At 47.5% G+C, this 22,651-nt stretch overlaps 1 protein-coding gene across 1 annotated transcript; it reads right to left on the bottom strand.

Moving 5' to 3' along the window:
• Window positions 1-375: 375 nt before the first annotated feature.
• On the bottom strand, window positions 376-15,789 carry PARD6A (par-6 family cell polarity regulator alpha). The gene is made up of 3 exons (XM_081870570.1): window positions 15,014-15,789; window positions 10,273-10,495; window positions 376-1,692 (listed from the first exon to the last, which is right to left on the bottom strand). Exons 1-3 carry the CDS (start codon window positions 15,074-15,076, stop codon window positions 899-901), a joined length of 1,080 nt encoding a protein of 359 aa, XP_081726696.1. The 5' UTR covers window positions 15,077-15,789; the 3' UTR covers window positions 376-898.
• Between the last annotated feature and the right edge of the window lie 6,862 nt (window positions 15,790-22,651).

Here is a 22,651-nt window from a genome sequence, read left to right as displayed (position 1 = left end):
AGATGGACCAGTGGTCTGACTAAGTCTAAGGCAGCTTCCTGTGTTCTTCATTTAAAAACAAAACCAACAACCTTAACAGAAAATAGCAGCTATGCTTCAGGTGCAACTCAGTTTCAGATCCTGATCCAGCAGTTGATCTAGCCAGTCAGCTAAGCATCTATCTACTCAAGTCAGACAACAAAAAGCCAAGTTGCCTCAGTCACATTTCCCTTGCTGCCCTACCAGTCCCAATGGATCCCAGCATCCTATTGAGCAGAATAATGCATCTTGCATGTTTGGGACCACCCTGCTCAATTTCCCAGCACAGGCACCAGAGCTTCCTCATCGTGCTTGACCAGCACGCTTCTAAAAATCATGTGAATGCACATTTCTTTTAAAAAAAAGTTTTAATAGTTTGTTGCAATATATTAATCTGTGATGCATGTTATTGTAAAAACAAATAACTAAAAACAAACACTTCATGAGAGCTGACAGTTGGTGGAGGGGAGAACCAGAGACTGTGAGAGAGGCAAGAGCATCCCTGCCTTTTTCCTTCTACCTGTCCAGAATGAAGACAGGGGCTGAAGAGAGGGAATGGAGAAGGTAGTAGAACTCCCATTGCTTTGGTTCAATGGGGAGCAAGAAAGAACCTCTTGGGTGGCTAAGGACTGAGAGGAAAGTGGCTTGGCCCCAGTTGCTCCAAACCCCAGCTGCCACCTTTGCTCCAGCAGCTGCGGAGAGAGTGCCACTGGGTCTGCAGGCAATAAGCAAGAGAGAGTCTGTGGTGGCAGGTCTGGGCAGTGTCTTGGGTTCGAGACGGGGCCCCCAGTTCCAGCTCCATTGGCCAGGAAGAAGGTACTGTCAAACTGACCGTGGAAATGCTGAAATTCAGAAGACAAGGGAGGGGCACTGCCTGGGGCTATAGCGTTATGACTGTGCCATCTTCCCGGAGACTGCCTGCTCGGCTGCCCCGGATTGGGCTGCCGCTGCCGCTGTGACTGTTCAGGGAGGGCAGCGAACCCTGGGAGCTGTAGAGGGACAGGCTGTGCTGCAAGCTCTCCAGGAGGCCGCCATTGGGGCAGCTGGCAGGCAAATCACTCTCAATCACCAGGTCACCCTCTTCATCACTCTCGCCTTCTGCTGTGCTGCAGTTGCTCAGGTACTGGGAGGCCGGGCTAGGTGTCTGCTGGCTGGGGGTGCTGTCCGTGGACACGCCAGAGCTGCCCGAGGCCTTGCTGCTGCGGATCACGTTGTTGCGCTGGTTGGCCGGCTTGACGGTGATGATGAGGTTGTGGCTATTGGCCACCATCATGTCCGTGACCTGGTCCAGCGACTTGCCTGCCACGTCAATGCCGTTGACTTCCAGGATCTCGTCATTCACGGCCAGCAGCCCCGTGCTTTCCGCCAGGCCCCCCTTGACCAAGCGGGAGATGAAGATGCCAGGCACCTTCTCAACCCCGTGGGGTGCCACGCGCACGCTGACCCCATCCCGGATGTAGAAGCCAAGGGGCTTGTTGGAGCCGTGCTTGTGCAGCCGCACCCGCCGGTGGGTCTCGGGCAGAATGTCCACATCGATGATGGAGGAGATCTGGCGGAAGTCCTGCGGCATGCCAATCAGCAAGTGCGGCTTGGCCCGCTGGTGCACAGGGCGAAGAAGCCCCTTCTTCTTCCGCTGCAGCGAGTTGGAGGCAAAGACGCTGGTGTCGGCTTCCGCTGCAAGAAGGAAAGAAAGCAAAGCAAGCACAAATCAGATGGGCAGGTCTCCACTGCTCAAGCCCACCCCTTGTTCCCCAGGTGTCAATTATCTCCAGGGGCGCCGACTTATAAAAAATATTGGGGGGGCCCAAGACCTCCAAACCGCTGCTGCTGGGGGAACGAAAGGGGCGAGCCCCGGGCTGCCCCGACCTTAAGTGAACCTGTGAGGGCCTGCCCTTTGCGGCAGCCGATTGGCTGCCGCCATGGGCGGTGAATATTAATGAGCTAGGGGGAATCCCCGCTTCTAGCGGGGCTGACGCCAGCCCCGCGAGATTGTTGATGGGTCGAGAGCCCGCAACCCCACCCCCTCTCTAGATCGGGAGTGGCTTTGTTTTAACTCATTACTGAATGTATTTTAAAAGGTAACTATTGTCAAACAAGGAAAATAAAAAATACCAACATAATTTTGTGATTTTACAAAGCATAATATAACTAATAATTTTCTTAAATTTTTGAGGGGGCTCGGGCCCCCTCAGGCCCCATGGAGTTGGCGCCTATGATTATCTGCCAACTTCATTGAGGTTCTACTAGCCACTATATTCTACCTCCGCTGTCAAGTATTGGTATGCCTTTGAATACCACTTGCTGGGAATCACAGGCAGGGAGAGGGCTATTGTGCTCATGTCCTGCTTGTGGGCTTCCCATAGATAATATGCTGGCCACCGTGAGAACAGGATGATGGACTAGATGGGCATGTGGTCAGATCCAGCAGCCTCTTCTTATGTTCCTAGTCCTCTCTTTGTCCCCTGTGCACCCATCCTGACTTCAACACAAATCAAGGGCCATCTCTATTATTAATAGTGCTTTAGGAACATACCCCTTCCACCTGCCATGATCAGTTTTGCAGCATTACCAAGCCCAGCGCTTCTTGTGCAGGATTGCAAAAAACAGGCCCTCCTGCTCCCAGATTTCCCCAGAAATGCCCATGAAAGGGGACAAAAACTAGCTTTCAACTGTTTCCCCCTGACTGATATGAGTGTGGTGCATGAGCTATTTAACTTAATGAACCTAACTGAGTCTCGTTCATTTCAGTGGTTCTACTCTGAGTAAAACTCAGCTGAATACCACCCATTGTCTGGTATGCTCACTGAAACACTATACATCTTACGTTATGAGAATATGGAGCAGAAAGATCCATGTTGGGGTTATGATTGTTTGCTTATGGTTCAGAATGAGTTACAAGTAAAATAAAATAAAAACTAGGGAAAAATAATTTTGCCCTAATGCACCACAGACTTAACAAACTTAACACTGAGCTGCTGAGTTTAGCATGGCACCCAGGACAAACACCCAGCTCACCCCCTGTTTTGTTCATATCCATAGTTCCTTTCTTCGTTGCTCTGCCAAACACATTATTGATTTGCTTGAATATTTTTATCCCTACTTTCCAACTCTTTAGGACCCCCAAGTTGTCTAGATGATCACAGACACAGTGTCAGCTACTGCAGAGGTGGTTGCCAGGCACTATAAATTTCTCTCTCTCATACCAAAGAAGGCTTTTCAACCAAACCTGTCTACGTTTAGCCAGCTGATCTGTATACCTTGGGAGCTGCTGGTTCTCTCACAACCTTGGAATTTTTGAGACTCTGAATGTTATAGCATCATGGGAGTTAACAATGTTGCATGACAGGAGAAACATTTCCGGTTTACAACATCTGAATGCAAAAGTGTCTTTTTGGCTGGGGAGGAGGGGGGAAGTGGGACACCACTGTTTTGTGGTAGTGGTTTATATATAAACCCTGTGAGCAAGGAGCAGCACCAGAAATAACACAGGTTGAGACCCTAGTGTGCATTACAGAGAATGACTATATTTCCACTGAAATGTGAATGGCTCTTACGGCATTCCTTTTGTAGTGCTCCCTATTGCCAGGGACGTGGGGTGGAGGAAAGGGGGGCCAACAGCAAAGCGGGTAAGTTGATCACACTTGGGCCCTGACAGATCATGACCGTGAGTGATGAGCCACTCCCTTGTATTATAACGCCACATCACTTGGCACCAGAAGGCACAGCCAATGCAAAATGCTGAGCAGGTCTCATTCTGCTCAGTAGTGCTGACTCCCTCCTCGCACAATTCTCTACCCAGGTCAGATCCTGACCCATGCCTAGATGAGATATACCTGCCAGTGCTGGAGAGGGAAGAGGAACCCAGCCCCTTCTGGGATTACCCACTGTATGCCAGGCTGGGATTAAAGGGGATATGAATAATTCAGTTTTAATCACACTTTGAGCTGTACTCTGCAGACTTAACTCTGTCGCTGCCAGCTCAGGCTCTGGTGTTCTCCTGCAGCAAAAGCAAAATAAAGGCTGTTCCAAAAGCCAGACCCTAGAGCAGAACCTGCCAGTTTCCATGAGGTGCCCACATCTGAATTCCAGGGGAATTCATCAAGAGTAACTGGGACTCAGAACACACAGGCACAAAAGAGTATTGGCTCTGAAGATCTGGTGCTGGGAGGTAGTGGGAGAAAGAGACAGGAAGACAGAGGCAGAGACCTTGTCCTCTTGCTAATTCCATATGCTAATTTATCAAATGCATGTTAATCTAAATTGGTTTCAGTGGAGTAAACAGACCATCACACACGTACACAGAGCAGGAACTTGATATAAAATACTTGGGTTTATTATTTAAGATTGTGAGTCCCAAATGCATTTAAAGATTGAATAAACTGGAGGAGAGGAAAAATATGTCCTTTTAATCACCCAGTTTTGACCCTGCAGCAGGAATGGGGACCCTCTAGGTGATGCTCACTACATCTCTTGCCATGCCTGGCCATTGGCCGTGTGGGGTGAGACTGATGGGATCTGGAGGGCCACTGATTCCCCATTCCTGCCCTAGAGAGTAAGCAGAGACTCTTAAGAGCTCTCTCTTCTGCACTGTGAGAAGCATATCATGAATGTCCTCTGTGCAGTCGGCAAGCAGAGGGCTTCAAATGACCTCTTATCAATCAGTTTGTCACTACAGAAAGGCGAAAGGCATTGTTATCTCAAGATAATATGACTTGAGAGGACAGGCACTGCAGAAGGCTGAATTAAGAAGTTTGGGGATCTGCAGAAAACAGGGCAGCTGACTCAGCAGGGGGCACTCTTTTCTACTCTGTTTTCCTCCAGGGATGCCTGCAGGGGACCCCTCTACCATCTGGGCACTATTTGTCACTGCATGCCAGCACTGCAGGGAATGCTGTAGGGACATGAGAGATACTAAAGAGCTGGAAAGGCTTGAAGGGCTGTCAGGCTGGAAAGAGGCTCCTTGCAAGGAAGAATTTGCTCCCTAGGGCTGCACCAGGGAGAAATCAGCTACAACCAAAAGGAGAATTTGCAGTTCAGGTGGGGGAAGAAGGATTCCTCTGAGATGCCACCCAACTCAAGAAGTCAGAGGCAATTAGTCATATGGGTTTTAGTTGATAAACAACTTGTTTTGCATAAATCTGCACATGGGTAAACAGAATCATTCTGAGGATGATGGGTTAAAAAAACCCACTACAATTGCAGTGGGTAAATTGGGCTTCCCCAACCTGCTGCCTTCCAGAGGTTTTGGATGACAATTGTCCAGTTGCCACTTTACCTCTTCCTTGTCCTGTTGTTCCCCCACCCCACCCCCATCTTCCTTCATTGAAATAAATATCCCTTTATGCACACCCTGAAGAAATGTGCTGCGCATACCTATGCATCGCACCTAGCTGGATGGACAGTTCACCCAACCCCCTAAAGAGGCCAAAGATATTTGTGACAAGCAACAAAATGGACCTGAAGAAACAGAAAGAGTCTGAACAGGTCTGTGGTTTTAGTGCTGTCTGTAATATCGGAGAGAAGAAAGGCACCTGGGACCTAAACTCATACATACTTACACACCCCACAGCAATCCCAGAAGTCGGCGCTAGTAGAGTTTTGGAATTCCTTCACAATCTACCCAGGGGAGCATGTCCAATTTCACAGCCTGGTCCCTGAAGCTTTGTAAATTAAGCCCACAGAAGGAACCGCCCTGGCCTCAGCTCTCTTTTTATGAGCCTCCGTTCGCTTTTTTAATCATTTGCAGCATGGAAGACAAAAAACAACAAGAAACCCCCAGCAACAACTAGTCATTGACAAATTTATCCTGCCTGGTTGCCTGGAGAAGACTCTGGATTGCCACAGGAGACCAGATGGGTGATGTGTTTACAAGCCTGCGTCTGTGACAGATGGCCATGCACAAACACAAACATACACACTCAACAAAGTCAGTGTGCTACACAGGACAAGAAACTTCTCAAAGTGGAAGGGAAAGCAGCCTTGCCATGTCCCTATCCTTAAGTGGCACACCCCTTATTCTACAGAGCTTGTCAGATGGAGCTCCAGAGTTATAAATATCACACAGTGTTTTTGGCGCAGCGGCTTATTTTTAGCCCAGGGAGACTGTGAAGGGCTGTGGAATCTCTCTCCACCCAACCCCACCCAGCAACCAGTCCAACTAGAGCCACCTCAGGTTTTGCCTCAGGACCCTTGAGCAAGAAGCCCTTTGTGAGTCTTCCTCCTGGAAGAGGTCCTCTCTCCCTTGCACCTTGCACCATTGCCCAGGCAGTTGTCCTCTCTCTCTGAGCTGAATTTGCAGCGCTGCCCAGAACAAGAGGAATAGCAAGGTGCGTGGAGAGTTCTGACCCTTTTCCTTGATTGGTGATAGAGAATAAGAATAAGAAGAATGTTATTATTTATACCCTACCCATCTGGTCGGGTTTCCCCAGCCACTCTGGGTCTCCCCTGCATGCAGAAAGTCCCAGGTTCAATCCCTGGCATCTCCACGAAGGGCTCAGATAGACTCCCGCCTGAAGCCCTGAAGAGCTGGTGTCGGTCAGTGTGGATAATATTGAGCAAGATGGACAAAGAGACGGAAGATTCCTATCTTCCTGTAAGGAGGAAGAGAAGCTGAGCCAGCCTAGGAAAGACCTGGCAAGAGGTCCTGGCAAATGCCCAGCAATGCCAATCCTGGTGCCAAGCAACCAGCATCATTGTACTTGGCAGCCCTGTAGCATCTTCTGTGCTACGAAGGCAGCCAAGAGCAAAACCGCAGGGCAGAGGAGAGCACAGGGGGCAGAGGGAGGATGCATAGGGTGCCCAGGTGTCCTGCTCTACAGAGGACAGTTTTGTCCACCCCAAGTCCAATTCAAAGATGAAAAATCATAAGGGTGGGGGGAGAATGGGGATCAGGGGCCTTGAAGTCTCCCATCAACAGTAAGCACTTGGACAACAGACTGAGCAGATGCACTGATTACCTGGTTACAGTCTTCCGCACTATGGTGACATGCATTTCTATTTTCATCAAAGTAATTATTTCTATTTTTTAAAAATTCTTTCTAAACCTGCATGTATACAGATAAATTAGCATATGAACACTTAGTGCAAATTGGCACTCTTCTTCTTTCTAAAGCAATGCACCTTAAGGATGCACTTCAAGTTCTGGCTTAGCAACCTTCCCTGGGCTGTGGCTGGTGAATCAGCCATTGAGCAGGAGGCTTCAGGTAAGAGAGGGAAAAGAGGCCTTTCTTACGGCCATTTGCAGTGGGTGTTGAAAACATCTGCAGCAGGCAAAAAAACAAAACCAGGCAGTAACGGCTCCTCTCTACAGTAGCCTGGATATTCCTGGGTGTTCAGCAGTAACGGTGGCATTGTCCCCAATGTTTCATTCATCTCTTTCCTGCGACCTGCCATCCAGCCCTCAGAAGAACAGCTTCCGGTGTACAAAAACAGATTTAGTGGCTCAGTAAAATAGGCTTATGCGGTTTGCCTAATTTGCATAGTTTATTCTGACAGGAGATTTTTGCACTTCTGGTTTCAAGTTTCAAGGAGCTTCGATTTTGTTTGTTGATATGTTTAGTTGGCAGAGAACAACAGAAATATACACTCTGCTCCCTGAAGTGGGTGAGTGTGGTTCTAGCACTGGTACAGCAGACTAACAGCAGAATCCTATACCTACTTCCCTAGAAGTCAGCCCCACTGAACTCAATGGAATTATGTATGAGCAGCTGTGCTGTTGGGTCTGGGCCTTGGGGCCACAATCCAGGTTCCCCTAAACAACCTCCCAGAGAGAGGCAAATGATGGGGGTAAACAGACCCAGCATTAACACCGCAGCTGCCTGGGCCAGTGCTGGTCACTATGGAATCATTACTTATTTTTTACAAAAAAAGATTATGGTCAGTGGTCAGCCAGCCAGGCATGTGTGTTGTTACATAGACCACTTTTAAGAACATATCCTTTTCTACAACAAAATTTTACTTATCCCCAGGTAAATGCATGGAGCATCAGGGCAGCAGAAGCAAACTCCAATTTATTCCTGTGGTCATGAAGGTGCTATGATTTAAGTGAATTTTTAAAGTGCCAAGTTTCACATGCTCAGAGTATTTCTTGCTTTATTATAACGGTAATTTGAAAACTGCCCCCCCCCCCAATTTCTATCATGTCAGGAACGTAGAAGCAGTTATAAAGCATGGAATGGTGATTGGAATTGTTTGGGGACAAAGAGAAATGTTAACTGTGCTTCAACAACTGGCCTTCAAAAGTCCACAACATTCAGGTTCTAAAATTGCCTTCCTGCACAGGTTTCGGTCAGGCTGTTTTCAACTGGTTTTTATGGTTTAATCTAATCTGCAAACAAGCGGGAGGGGGGGGATGATTTGGTGAAGCTATTCAAGAAGTCACTGTTTTAATTAGTTGTTATTGCCTTATAAAGCCCAGAAATAAGCCATTCTGGAGTTCCTGTGGGTTGGCTGATGGAGACGATGCTCAAGAAAGCTGCCCCATCTGCTGCCCACTACTAACCTTAAGAGAACATGAATGGGCAAGATGGGGAAAAACAGGGAAAGACCCATCTGGACCCATCCATTAGCTAAACAGAAAGCAGCTATAGGGAGCTTGCTTTGTCCCTCCTTGTGAGAAACTAAGAAGTTGTGTCTCGCTGAGTTAGCTTTTTTTCCTCCACCCGTCTCAATCTCCTTTCCTTTTGTGCTGTGTCTTTTAGAATGTAAAGTTAAAGGCGGGGCAATCTTATTATTGATTGTTGTAAGTAATTATGGGAGCCTTTTTTTGGCTGAAGAGTTAGGTAAAAATACTTTAGACAAACAAACAAAGATGCTGTTAGGCGAGATTCAGATACAGGAAAATCTCATTTTTGTCCTTTAAATAGATTTTGGACACAGAGCGTTGCTGTCTCAGGACTGCAAAAATAATTTCTGGATACTGTTCCTTAAAATATATCAGTGTTGTCTCTATTCAGCAGGGCCCTCCGTAACACCCACCAAACTGTTCTGCCTTTGAAATGGTTAGGAAATAATCCATTGCTGTAATATCTGAGTACCATCAACTTAGGCACAGACAGTGTAATTCTAACCAATTCTATTCAGAACCAAGTCCTACTGAAGTCAGTGGAGCTTACTCCCATGGAAGGGAGTGCTAGGATTGCTTACTTGGGAGAAAGTTCTACTGAGCTCAATGGAGCCTGCTTCTGAATGGACATGGTTAAGATGGCACTGATGCCCTCCATCACAGAGACCCACAGCCCGAACATTAAAAGCACCACATGCACAGCACATCTCACACTTCCACAATTGGGAATCTGGGATCTGGCACAAAATTCAGTTTCTGAATATTTGAGCTTTTCTTTGCTTATTGTATTTATACCCTGTCTTTCATCTGTCACAGAACTCAAAGCAGCATACATGAGGAGTTTCCAAACAGTGCTACATTTGCTTAGCTTCAGCAAATGCACTGCATCGTGTGCCTTTGTTGCTGTGGCTAAAAATCAAGTTACTAGTCCTCCTACCTACAAAGACAAACTGAAAAAGGCAAATGCATAGAGGTGAATGAAGTTTGACTAGCCAGAGTGGGACTTTTACCGGTAGTTATTGATGGCAGTTTTGTTGCTTTGTTCAGTTCCTTGTCTTTTCTCCTTGCTAGCAGAAATTGATTAGTGTCTCTCTCTCTCTCTCTCTCTCTCTCTCTATATATATATATATATATATATTGCACTCACACACAAACTTTCACACCCACAAACACAGAGAACAAAACTGCCTATATCTTATCTTATTTGGATAATTTTTAGAATACTTCATTTCTAATCCTGATCTCAAGGCATTCTTGCCTCTGCAGGTAATGGTGGTATTGTGGTTAGATCATGATCTAGGGAAATCCAGGCTTCAGATCCCCAAGCCAGCCACAGCCCACCCACCTTGCAAGGCTGTTGTGAAGAAAAAAATCAGTGGGTGAAGAAAACTATGTATACTGCTCTGTGCTCAACACTCCCTTTAGTTCCTTGGGCGATGGGCAAGATAAAATAAAATACTGTATTTTTCCGTGTATAAGACTATACCCCCCCCCATTTTTCAAGTTTAAAATTGGAGGTTGTCTTATACATGGATAGTGCATAGGGGGACTGGTGCTTGGTTCATTCCCAAAAAATAGGCGGCGTTTTATACACAGGGGCGTGTTATACACGGAAAAATACGGTAAACAGAATAAATTAGCTGGATTAAAATGAAAGTGAACTCTAGCCCCCTCCTTAAGAACCTTCTTACCACGTTTCTGGATGATGATCCGGAGCAGAGGATTGGCAGATGACAGAGCCTTGTGGTAATTGTCATCGTTGTTGATGGGCAGCAGGTCTCCATGGATATCCGTATACCCAAGCAAGACATCCACGCAAGGGATTTGGTGGACTCTCTGGATCAGCTGGTAGAATTCCTGGAAGCCACCCGCAGTGGAGCGCTTCATGGCAAAGCGGCGATACTCAGCATCAAACTGTATAAAAGGAGATGGGGGCCAAATGTAATTCAGCAAGCTGCTAAAACACGTCCCAGCAAATTCGGGGAAAGACTTGCAATACATGGCAACTGCCAACCTTACTGCTGCCAAAGGACTTTGGACTCTGCTTCAGTAGGTCAGTATTTCCTCCCCAAATCAAAGCCACCCTTTTGATTTCTCAGTCCTTGTCTTTAAGGGAGGGGTGTGTGTAGCATTCTTAACAGATATGCCAGGGAGTTAAAACTGCTAGCTTTAATGCAGATGAAGTACAAAACTGCTAAAGTCTTTTATTTTAAGAACACGACTCCTGGTAAGTAGAGTACCAACTCATTTAGAAGTGGTTATAAGGGATCAGTAAGCTCTTCTTCATGCATTTGTTATCTTGCTTGCTCTCATCTTCTCCTGGGGTCTCTGCTCAGAATGATATGCCTCCCTTCTCCACCTGCACAATGTGCAGGTACCACTCATAGTAAGATTTACACATGGCCAACTACTTGAACATAACGACTGAAGTGGAGAAAAAAACTCCGCTTTACTTCAGAATGTACCAGTTAAAGAATGTTCTCATTAACCAACTGCAGATACATACCTCAATCATGTAACCAAACTATCATTTGGGGTGAGAAACAATAATATAAATATATATATAATAAATATTATGATTTGTTTATTATTATATTTGCTGTTGCTTTTCTTTTATCTCATTATTTTTATTGTGCAGTTTTTTTAAAAAATAAACCTGGAAACTGCTCAGGGTCTCCTTTGGGAGGCCAAAAGGTAAGGTAGACATTTACTAGAATTGATCAATCAATAAACATATTGACAACTTCACATATAAATAAAGAGCTTTCTACATGATGGCTTCTCCCCACATCCCCACACTGCAAAAAAGGAGAGGATAGTTTTCAACACACTGTTGTAATGCTGAAAGAATTACAAGCAAAAGGACGCAGGTTCAAACTCAGGCATCTTCCAGTAAGTCTAAGAAGGACTTCTGTCTGAAACCCTGGAAAGTCTCTGCCTGTCCGTGCAGACAATACTGAGTAAGATTAACCAATCAACTGACTTGATATAAGGCAGCTTCCTCTGTTCCATCTGAAACTCAGAGGTATTGCTCCTAATTAATAGAGAGACGCAAAGGAAAGACCAGCCTAAAGGGGGGGGGGTGTTAGCAAGGAGGATGCTGCTCATATAGGACACAGAAGAGCAGAGGTGAGAAACCTGTGACCTTCCAGATGATGTTAGATGGCAGCTCACATCAGCCCCAACCAGTACAGTGGTACCTCTGGTTGCGAACGGGATCCGTTCCGGAGGCCCGTTCGCACCATGAGCAGAATGCAACCTGTGTCTACACGTCTGCGGGTCATGATTTGCTGCTTCTGCACATGTGCGAGTGTTGAAAAAACCCCGAAGTAACACTTTCCAGTACTTCCGGGTCGCCATGGAATGCAACCTGAAAATGCACAACCTGAAGCAAACATAACATGAGGTATGACTGTATAGCCAGTGGTCAGCAAGGACAGGTACTGTAGTCCAGCAACATCTGGAGGGCCACAAAATTCCCAACCCCGATGAATAGATAAGTGAATTGTGGAAGGCTATGTCTAGAAGCAGCAGGGAATATTTTTGGGAAGGTGCCTGGATTTCCTACCATCCATAAGAAAGGGTCAAACCAAAAAGATTTACAGAACTGTGAATGGCCAGCAGCATTTCCCTTTCCAACTTAGTTCTGCCCCTTGTCACCTCCCAGCTCCCCAATCGAGCCTGTATGAGTCTAGGTGCACAAGGCAGATCACAACTTTTGAAGCAGCTTCCTTCTTCAGTGGGGTGGGTGGGTGGGCAGCCTTTTTTCTGTCAAGAGGAGGAATCCAGCAGTGGGCAGGGTTGGAGTCAAAAGTGGCTGGGACCACAGTCAAAGGTTGGTGGGGACACCCCCCTTACCCCCAGTTTCTCCTATCCTTGTCAATCATATGAAATTGGGCCAACGGTGCAGGTTTCCCATCCTCTGCCCTACAGGAACAAAAAGACACCTAGGCCAGCCAGGAGAGAAGCCCAAGAGAGATGCTGCATTGTGTGGGTTGTCCCCCCACCGGACTGCTTTTTCACAAATCATGAACTGTTACAAAACCTTATCTGAAGGACCCCACAAATGGGGCGAATCCCCAAATGAGAGAAATAAATCTAGTAGGATTGAGAGCAAGGCCGTAGCTGGGGGGGGGGGTGAGGTGGGCCCCTGCCAGGGGTGCAGGCGAGGCCCCCCCCAAATCGGCTTAAAAGTATGTCCATAAATATATCAATCAATAAAAATATTGATTATTGCCTCATAAGAAAAAGTTTTAAATAGAGGGTGAATTGAATGGGGGGGGTTGGAGGAGAGGCAGAAAGAGGAGCTAATTTGTCCGTGGCTGGGGGTGCAATCAGAACGGTTCTGCCAAGGGCGCAAGATCATCCGGCTACGGCTCTGACCGAGAAAGAGGGAGAGAAGGACAAAAGCAGGTGAAAACAATACCAGGCACTTGCTCCTATTTGAGCTGGACTATTCCATCCCCCTACATCAGGGGTAGGAAACCTGTGGCCCTCCAGATGTTGTTGGACTCCAACTCCCATCAGCCCCTGCAACCATAGCCAACGGTTAGCAATGATGGGGGCTGAAGTTCAGCAGCATTTGGAGGGCCACAGGCTTCTTGATTCTGCCCTGCTGTTTCATCGGCTGATGAGTTTTTGATATTGTCAGATTCTAATTATATTTGGGGGCCGTTTTGCATACCAGCTCAGTATCTTCTATGCTGACCAATGGCAGCTCTCCAGAATTTCAGGCTGGAACCTTTCCCAGCCCTACCTGAAGATGTCAGGGTCCAAACCTGGGATCTTGTCAAAGGATTTGTGTTCTTAAAGGCAGGGTATACAGTGGTACCTCAGGTTAAGTACTTAATTCGTTCTGGAGGTCCGTTCTTAACCTGAAGCACCACTTTAGCTAATGGGGCCTCCTGCTGCCGCTGCTGCACAATTTCTGTTCTCATCCTGAAGCAAAGTTCTTAACCCGAGGTACTATTTCTGGGTTAGCGGAGTCTGTAACCTGAAGCGCATGTAACCTGAAGTGTATGTAACCCAAGGTACCACTGTAAATTAGAGCAACAAACAGCCTATTAAAGCCAAACAGGGAACTTTGCATCATGCCTGCCTTATAGTAAGCCAGGTTATTCGCACACTCAGCTTGGCATTGTCCTCTGCCCTAACTGCCACCATCTCTCCAGGGTCTTAGGCAGAGGTCTGTCCCATCACCCAGACCTTTTAACTAGAAATTCAGGGATTCATCCTGGGACATTTTGCATGCAAAGCACGTGCTTTACCAAATAGCCATCGGACTTAAGTCAGGGGATGCTCCAGAAATGCTGTATATAATGTGAGGTGTGCCTGTCTGTCCCAGCCAGTTGCTTGTGGGAAAATTCTGACCCTCTAAAGAGAACAACAGATTTAATCCCAAGGGAGAATTGATGTCAATCGTCAGTAGAATTCTAAGAAAGATCAGTTGGGTTCTGCAACCTCCAGTCTGAAGTTGGAGATCTGTCCTCGCGTTTGCAATGCTTATTTGGGGAGGGAAATACATCGTAAAGGATCTCTCTCCATTCTCTATTACTGTTCTCTCGAAGGCACGTTAATAAACCCAAGAAGACTGAACTGCATACCACGTATCCCACCTCCCTTCACTTTCAAATCGGATTTAACGCTGGATCAATATCCGGCTCCACCGATTCCTTGAGGCATCCCCTCGCTTCCAGAAATCAGCTCGGCATCCCTCTGAGGCCCCGATGCTAAATAGCCACGGGTCTGATGCCCGGTGCTCCCGGTTCTGGTGCACCATTGCATAACCGGCGGAGAACTCTGGCATCCCTCGGTTCCCTTTCCCGGGAGAAGGAGGCTTTCCCGCACACATACTCCGCATCGAAGGCAGAAATCCCCACGGATCGGAGCAATAATCCTCTGCTGGCAGTCTCCACACTGCCGAAGGATTGGCGGGGCGGGGGGGGGGGCAGCATAAACAATCGGCCAGTTCCGCCATCCACTAGGCCAGGCTAGACGCGCACAGCAGACACCCGGGACAGGAAAGAAAGCGGGGGTGGGTGGGGAGGGCGAGATGCGTCGCGCAAGCCCGTCCTGTCGTGGGGATGGTGCAAGCCTGGCGGGGGGGGGGGGGACGGTGGCGGCAGCTGCCCGGTGCACCTGCTGCAAGCCGGATCAAGGCTGCCCCCAGCAGGGCGAACGGGCCCCCGGCGTGACCTGGGCCCCCGCGACATGAAGGGGAAGGGGGCGAGCTAGACGGACCTCGCGTTTGGGGGTTTGGAAAACCACTCCCGAGCTGGAGAGGCTGCAGCTCAGGCGCCGCCGATGCGCAGAGCTTGCCCTGCTGCTGGTGAGCACATTCCCCCTCTTTCTCCCGGGCAAATCAGCAGCAACAGATTTGACCCCCCCTCTCTCTACCACGCCGCCCCCCACCCTGGGGGCGGGCGCGCTCACCTTGCTCTTGACCTCGATGACGGGCTCCGGGCTGCGCGCCGGTGTGCGGTGGTGCTTGGCCATGCTGCGCCGGGCAGGGCAGGGCAGGGCCGCCTCGCTCCTCCCGCCCCGCACTGCTACTGCTGCCGCTGCCGCTGCTGCTGCTCCACTAGCAGAAACAGCAAACAGGAGAAGGAGGCGGAGGCCAGGAGAGAGAACTCACCGGCCATGACGTCAGCCCCCAGCAGGTTGGGGGGATGCCGCTCGATTGGCGTAGGCCGGCCGAAGAGGGCGGGCTCAGAACGTCCGCGGCGCAAGGATGGAAGGTTGCTGACAACGTCGCCTAGGTAACCGGGGCCCGGGGCGTTCCAAGGTGTATCCGACGGCGCGAGATCAAAAGGAGGGCGAATTGGACGGCAGTTCGTGCGCGCGCGGACGCTGGGGGAATCCGCCTCCCCGGGGTTGTCTGGCTTCTACTCGAGGCAGAGAGGTCGAGCCTTCAATTAGTTAAGTGCTGCAATAGCCTCTGCTTGTTGCTTTTGTTAAGAGCGTCGTTATGGTTCAGAATTAACAGCAGATGTAGCTGCTGTTGCTCTAATAAGTGCAAAAAAGGAGGTACTGCCTGCAGCCTCGGAGCTCAAGGCAGCTGCACACGTTCGTTTTGCAGCCATTCTAATGAGAAACGCAGTGGGGAAGAAAGACTGATAACCTTCTGGCTGCCGTCCAAGCTCTGCGTCGGGGAAAGATGGAACATGAGGGGCAGGACGGCGGTATAGGAGACTCTCAGAGCCTTGCCAGTGAGTAGCAATAAGGAAATGGATTGGAGGCCCCTTTTGGTGGCTGGTGCACACAAGCACTTTCTGGCAGCAGAGAGACCCATACAAGTGAACCCACACCCCATGAGGATGCATGGACACGACTTCTGTGCTACTCACGTGTCACTGTGCAAGTAGTATATTCTGGAGTTGCAAATATAGTGTAACTTTCTTTTGGATAGTATAACTTGATTTACACTCAGTGTTGGCTAGCATATGACAATCCATTAGATATGCAGTGAATTGATCCCACCTTCCCCCTCCCCCACCATCAAAAATATGTTGATGTACTAGAGCAGGGAGGCTTTACATACTGCTGACAATTCACCTCACTTTCAAACAGCTTGAAAACTTTGTTCTAAACTATGTAGTTTCTGTCAGAAAAAGCTTTTTCTCTACCAGATCTATGGAACTCACTGCCATAGAATGCTATTCTGCCTGTGGACTTCTTAAAAGGACTAGAGAAATTCATGGCAGAAACTCTGGGGTTAAAATCCCAAGTGCTATATAGACATATTTGCATGTATCTTGGTAATTGTACAGTAACTGTACTGTTTTGGGTTTTCTGCATGCTTGTGAGGTATCTGGACTGTGTTGTTGAAGGTTATGAGAGCAAAAACTTAAGGAAGGAAGGAAACGTAAGCTTCTCGGTGTCCTGAAAAAGCGGTCAGATTCGATGCTAGATTAGGAGCTACACACTTTATGACTCACAGTACACGGAGATACATGCTGCTGCTGAATGATTGCAGCTCTCTGAATTCTTTTAATTACCCTTGAGAAGGGGGATCATCTCATCTGAAATGCACAGGGGAGTATCAGAGCAGAAGAACACAGATTTTTAAAAGGATTGAATGAACAGTGTTGATCAATAGTGGAGACTTTTTACATTATTTGCTTTGCCGTGCAGCAGATGTTTTCTATAGGGACAGTGTAAATAGTTACAGCACCACTGACCTCTTTTTTTGCTGTTGTTGTTGTTGTTGACTCACCAGATATTTGTGTGATATCTATTCTGTGAGGTGTGAAATAATAAAGAGGAGAGTGCATTTAGCTGCGAGTAGAAACCACAGAGCCTAGGGCTTGCCGATCAGAAGGTCAGCAGTTCGAATCCCCACCACCGGGTGAGCTCCCGTTGCTCGGTCCCTGCTTCTGCCAACCTAGCAGTTTGAAAGCATGTCAAAGTGCAAGTAGTTAAATAGGTACTGCTCCAGCGGGAAGGTAAATGGCATTTCCGTGTGCTGCTCTGGTTCGCCAGACGTGGCTTAGTTATGCTGGCCACATGACCCGGAAGCTGTACGCCGGCTCCCTCGGCCAGTAAAGCGAGATGAGCGCCGCAACCCCAGAGTCGGCCACGACTAGACCTAATGGTCAGGGGTCCCTTTGCCTTTACTTTACTTTACTTTACTTTACTAGAAAGCCTAATATAGTGTAGCCACAACTGAAGTCACTTTTTGCCAGATTACCAGTCTGGGAATTCTTTTCCAGAGCTCCAAATTTGTTTGTTTCTTGCTCAGAACCCTTGTAAACAGGGGTGGGAAATTGGTGGCCCGCAGATATTGCCGGATTCCCATCAGACCCAGTCAGTATCCAACAAGACCTGGGGGCGGGGCATGAAAGTGATGGAGGGGAGGGGGGAAATCTACCTGTAAATGTCTCTTGCATTTCTGTCAGGCAGCAGCAACAGTATGCATATCAGTGGCCCCCCACACCTAACACAGTGTAGACCCCCCTTCTCCTGGTGCCCATCTGCTCAGCAGGCAGCAGTGAAAATGGGGCTATGGGTGTGGGGAAATAAGAGTGGGCAGGACTTGGACGAGAGGTGGATAAGCCATGCCTTGCTCATGGTCTGGAGGTTCCCCACACCACACCTGGTATATAGGTTTTTGTTTTCTATGCTGTCTTCTCTTCAAAAACAAAACAACAATACTGCTTACAATCCATGTTGACAAACTGAGGATGAAGAGAGGGGGAAGGAAAACTAAACTTTGGTGGGGGTGGTAACATATCCAGAACTGTCCTTGCCACCTCCTTGCCACCCTGTCAGGGCACATGTTGCCATAAAGCACACTCCCGGACAATGTACCCCACTCATGCTCTTGGTGGGCTCACTGGCTGCACTAAGAGCTACCATTGCTGCTAAAATCGGCACTGCTGCACTCAGCACCCCTGAAACCTTGGAGATTTCTGTATAAGACTGCAAAGTTACATAGGCCCCTGATTCTTGTACATGTACAAGATTTCTCATGGACCTTTGGATACTGGCTGATCCCCATGCCTCCAGGATGATGGCAAAGAGCTTCAAGTTCAGAGCAGACTTGAGTCTTGGCAGGCCTCTACTTAAGAATTAAGCACTTATTTACAATGTAATCTCGAAATGCAAACACACAGAGAAGCCTTAGGGCATTTTAAAAGACAATTACATATTTGTAGATGGGACCTCATTTCTTCAGATGCATGGAATGCAGTCCTTAGTTAGCAAATTCATAATATACAGTATGTACACAGAGAGACAGACAGAGAGATGATGTGAACCGTAGGGCTCAAATACCACAAAATGTAAGAGGTGCAGTTTAGGGATGTCATGACTTCTGTTCTTAAAGTTTACAATCCCCTCCCCCTTCTCGTGTATCAGTTGAGGTTAGTGCTTCATACATTTGATAAAGTTCCCTCTAGTACAGAGGTAGGTAACCTCCAGTCTATGGGCCAGACTTGGCTGGCTAGGAGTTCAGATTTGGCCTGCAAGCCCATTTTCCCAAAACCATGCCCACCTGCCCCACACCTGATGTTTTATGTGACAACAGATGTGGGCTAGATAGAGACACAGCTGCCAGTGCCAATTGGGAGTCTTAAAGTGCAAGGGAAAACTGGCACGGGTAAACCCCAAGCCTCAGGTGCTTTAAAAGCACTTCACAAGTACTGTGTGGTTCTTTGAAGTCCCAACAATGGGACCTCAAGGCTCCCAATCACCTGACACCATTGTGACATCAGGTGATTGAGAGGGGATTGCCTTGCCTGCCTGTCCAACTTGGCCCACAAGCCTAGATCTGATAAGGGTTTTGCCTGAGGAGCCAAAACGGCTCCCCACTTCTGTTTAGTGCATGAAAGTTTCTGCCACAATAAGGTTTTTAAGGTGCTGTAGGACTTGTTTGTGTTTTCTGTAACTGATTAACAAGGCTACCCTTCTGGAATCTCCCATGTGCAGATTCTTATTACGGTAATATGTAATGCTATTTCCCATAATGAAGGTCATATGAGAAAATCTACCCTTCAAAGGAACTCTAGCATCTAGTCCCGGTTGTTGTCTGAGGCAGGGATACTGGCGGAGCCCTTAAGATTGTAACAGAAATGGGCACGATTCCTGAGGCCTGTCTCTCTGGGGACTGAGAGTGGAGTGCAGTTATCTACCTGGAATCTTCCCCCCCTTTTCTTCTTTTCTTGCTAAGTTGTCAAATGGAAGAAGGGAGAAGAGATCAATTGCACCTACTATACTCCCTTCTGAGCAGAAATTGACAAAACCAGGGTTAGGTGATAAGCCCAGTCTCATCCAGTTCATACACTAGAGTGGTGGTACAGTTAGCAAAATTTAGGCTCTGGAATTATCGTCCTTGTGCATCCCAGTCTTTAGATAGTGAGTCCTGCTGTCTCCTGCTCTGTGCTCCTGCTCTGTTCTGCTGAGTGGGGCCCTGAACTTCTGCCCCAAACTCCTGCCCTGATGGGAAATGCTTTATGCCAAGTCAGGCCACTGTTTTTTCTTGCTCAGTATTGTGCACAATGACTGGCAACAGCTCTCCAGGGCTTCAGGCAGTGGACATTTCCAGGACCTTCTGCTTGAAAGGCAGATGCTCTAATATTATAGCTCAGTGTTGTCCAGTGACTTGCAGTAGCTCTACCAGGCAGGGTTTCATACAAGGGCAATTCCCAGCTGCACCTGGAGATGCTGAGGACTGAGCTGGGACCTTCTGGGTGCAAAACAGATGTTCTACCATGCAGCTACATCCAGTGCTATTTTGCTAGAAAAAGAGATGCCGGAGCTTACCATGAATGTCCCCCTTGTTTTATAATGGCAATGGCACCCACATGACAGGTGACGGAACTGAGTTCCATTGATTTCCAGCTGGGGGGGGGGAAGCCCTGGCTACATCCCTTTTCCATGGACCAGTTTAGCTCTGGAGCTTCTTCCCAGTCTCTCCCCCTCCCACCATTAAAAACCGAAGCCTCCGCTCCTCCCAGCCATTAAAGATAGAAATGGGAGAAAGCAGCTGGGGGCAAGTCTTCAAAACCTGAGTCAGCACAGCCCTCCCCAGCCCCGCAAGATTGTTTTAAGCTCATGAATTTTAACTTAAACTAAAAAAGAGAAGTTTCTTGACGCTATTCTTTTGTTTATTTTTGGATCAAAGTCTTTAATATTCCCCCCCCCCCCCGTCACACATTGACATTTGCCAAGTTTTTCCTTCCACCACAGGGGCTGGAAATAGGCCTTTTGAACATGAAAGAGATTCTCTTTGCAGTTTTATTGCATGGGTTTTTGTTTGTTTGTTTGATTTTGCACTTTAAAAGAATCTACAGACTTGGTGAGGCTTGGATTAAAATTAAAGGAGTTGGCAGCAAGAGGCCTGCCAATAGTTTTCCTGCTCCCTGTTGATGTATCAGGTTGTAAGAGTGCACAAAACCGCTTTACAGTGTTAAGTGTTCTTACTTGGTGGAGTAAGGAAGTAAGGAGACTCCTGCTGGATTGAACCATCTAACCCAGCAACCCATTTCCTACAGTGGTTGGCCAGATGCTTCTGATAAGTCCACAAGGAAGGCATGAAGGCAGTGCCCCCTACAGTCCCTCCCTCCCCACAACTGATATTGAGACACCAACTGCCTTTGAATATGAAAGTTTGCTATGGTCATTGCGGCTGATAGCTGTTCATTGAGTTCTCATTCCTTGAGAATTTGTCTAGTCTAATCCACTTTTAAAGCCTTCTGCAACTTAGATGCTATGACCACATCTTGTGGCACTGAGTTTCACAAGTTAAAAAACCTACTGCCAATCAACTCAACTTAGTTAACCCTAATCCTAGTATGATAGAGAAGGGAGGGGTGGAAATATATCTCTATCCAGCTTCTCTATACCATGCATAATATTATGAATTTCTGTTATGACCTGTCTTACTAGCATTCCCCTTTCCCTTCCCTTCCTGTGCAGAATGCACTGGAAATTGTGTCACACAACACTTGCTCTAATGTAACACCGTCTAGCCTCACCAATGACTAATAATCGCCTTGCAAACAAGTCAGGATGAATGCCCTAAGAGGGTATTGTTCCTTGTGGTCCCCACATTCTCATCTTCCTTATTTTGAGACCCAGAAATAACAACAAACACATGCCGCAGGTTGGGTGAGACAAAGGGGGCCTTTCATCTCTCCTGCCCTTCTGAACAGGAGGCTGAGAGCTGTGTGTGTGTTTTAAACTCACACCTCTCTTTTCCAGCAGCTTCTTAGGATGACCTTGTCTGGCTGTTCTCTCTCTCTCTCTTTCTGTGAGGAGAGCCTGGCTCATGTTTGTAAAGGAGGCTGTGTCGGGGAGGGAGTACAGATGCCATTCTGTAATAATGGGAACGTTTCGGTCCGTTTCCCCACTGGATTTATTGCAAGCTGTGCTGCTGCTGATGCAGTGGCCAGGCACAGGAACTGAGCTATATTTCTCTCCCCCCTCAGATTTTAGCCAGGCAATTTTGGCTCCTGGTGACCCCAAACGTTCCCATTCCCCTCACCCTAGGCTTGGCCAATGCCACAAAGGCAAAATGGGCATCAGACTATTTGTGGAATCGCAGGGAGGACACGTCCCTCTATCCATGCCCGTCTCTGTATTTTGGAGGGCAAAAAAACCCTTTTGCTGTGCTCTCCTGACTTAATACTGGACTGGTTCCTGATGCTTCTCAGCCTAAGGAGAGAGAATGGTAGGCAGCCACACAGTGCCACCAGGATTTGTGCTTATCTCCAGCATGCTGAAATCATCATTTATTTATTTATTTATTTATTTATTTATTTATTTATTTATTTATTTAAAAATAATAGGTTCTGGGGCTCAAAGCTTGTTTGCAAGGCACATGTCTTGGACTTGGAAAGGCAGCCTTCCAGTATGTATGTGTGTAGATTGATCTCTATTAGGAGTGACCAATATGTAGTTCTCCAGATGCTGCTGGACTCCAACTTCCATCACCCTGACTATGGGCTATTCTCATCATGGATGTGCATGGTATTTTAAAGAATAAGAGTACAGTGGTACCTCAGGTTAAGTACTTAATTTGTTCCGGAGGTCCGTACTTAACCTGAAACTGTTCTTAACCTGAAGCACCACTTTAGTCTATGGGGCCTCCTGCTGCTGCCACGCCGCCGGAGCCCAATTTCTGTTCTTATCCTGAAGCAAAGTTCTTAACCTGAAGCACTATATCTGGGTTAGAGGAGTGTGTAACCTGAAGCGTATGTAACCTGAAGCGTATGTAACCCAAGGTACCACTGTAAGGTCCTTCAACAGATGAGCACAGTCTAAAAATCTGATACAGGGAAGGCAACATAAGGAGGGGGAGGAAGAGAGCGAGAAAGAGATGAATGTAACAGGAAAAGAAGTTGATCCAGTTAAATTACACATACTTTAAGGGTGATCCAACACATTGTTAAAAGAAGTCCAATTGTGTTTAATGGCTTTTTAACCTGAGGACCACATTCCCTCATGTGGAACCTTTCAGGGAGCACATGCCAGTGGTTGGCAGGCCAGAGGCAAAAGTGGGCAGAGCAATGGATGCAACCTGTATCTTTCTACAGCAGGTTGCATCCCAGCCAGACAAAAGTCAGAGTT

The sequence above is a fragment of the Podarcis erhardii genome, assembly GCF_964252035.2.
Source record: "Podarcis erhardii genome assembly, chromosome: 7".
Lineage (NCBI taxonomy): Eukaryota > Metazoa > Chordata > Lepidosauria > Squamata > Lacertidae > Podarcis > Podarcis erhardii.
This window is presented reverse-complemented; position numbering and strand designations above follow the sequence as displayed.

Bases quoted from the DNA above. Each gene is read 5' to 3' on its own strand.
- PARD6A (XM_081870570.1), bottom strand. From the start codon at position 15,076: ATGGCCAAGCACCACCGCACACCGGCGCGCAGCCCGGAGCCCGTCATC. The intron at 10,496-15,013 runs GTGAGCGCGCCC...CCTTTTATACAG, and splicing joins TCATCGAGGTCAAGAGCAAG to TTTGATGCTGAGTATCGCCG. The intron at 1,693-10,272 runs GTAAGAAGGTTC...TCCTTCTTGCAG, and splicing joins GATCATCATCCAGAAACGTG to CGGAAGCCGACACCAGCGTC.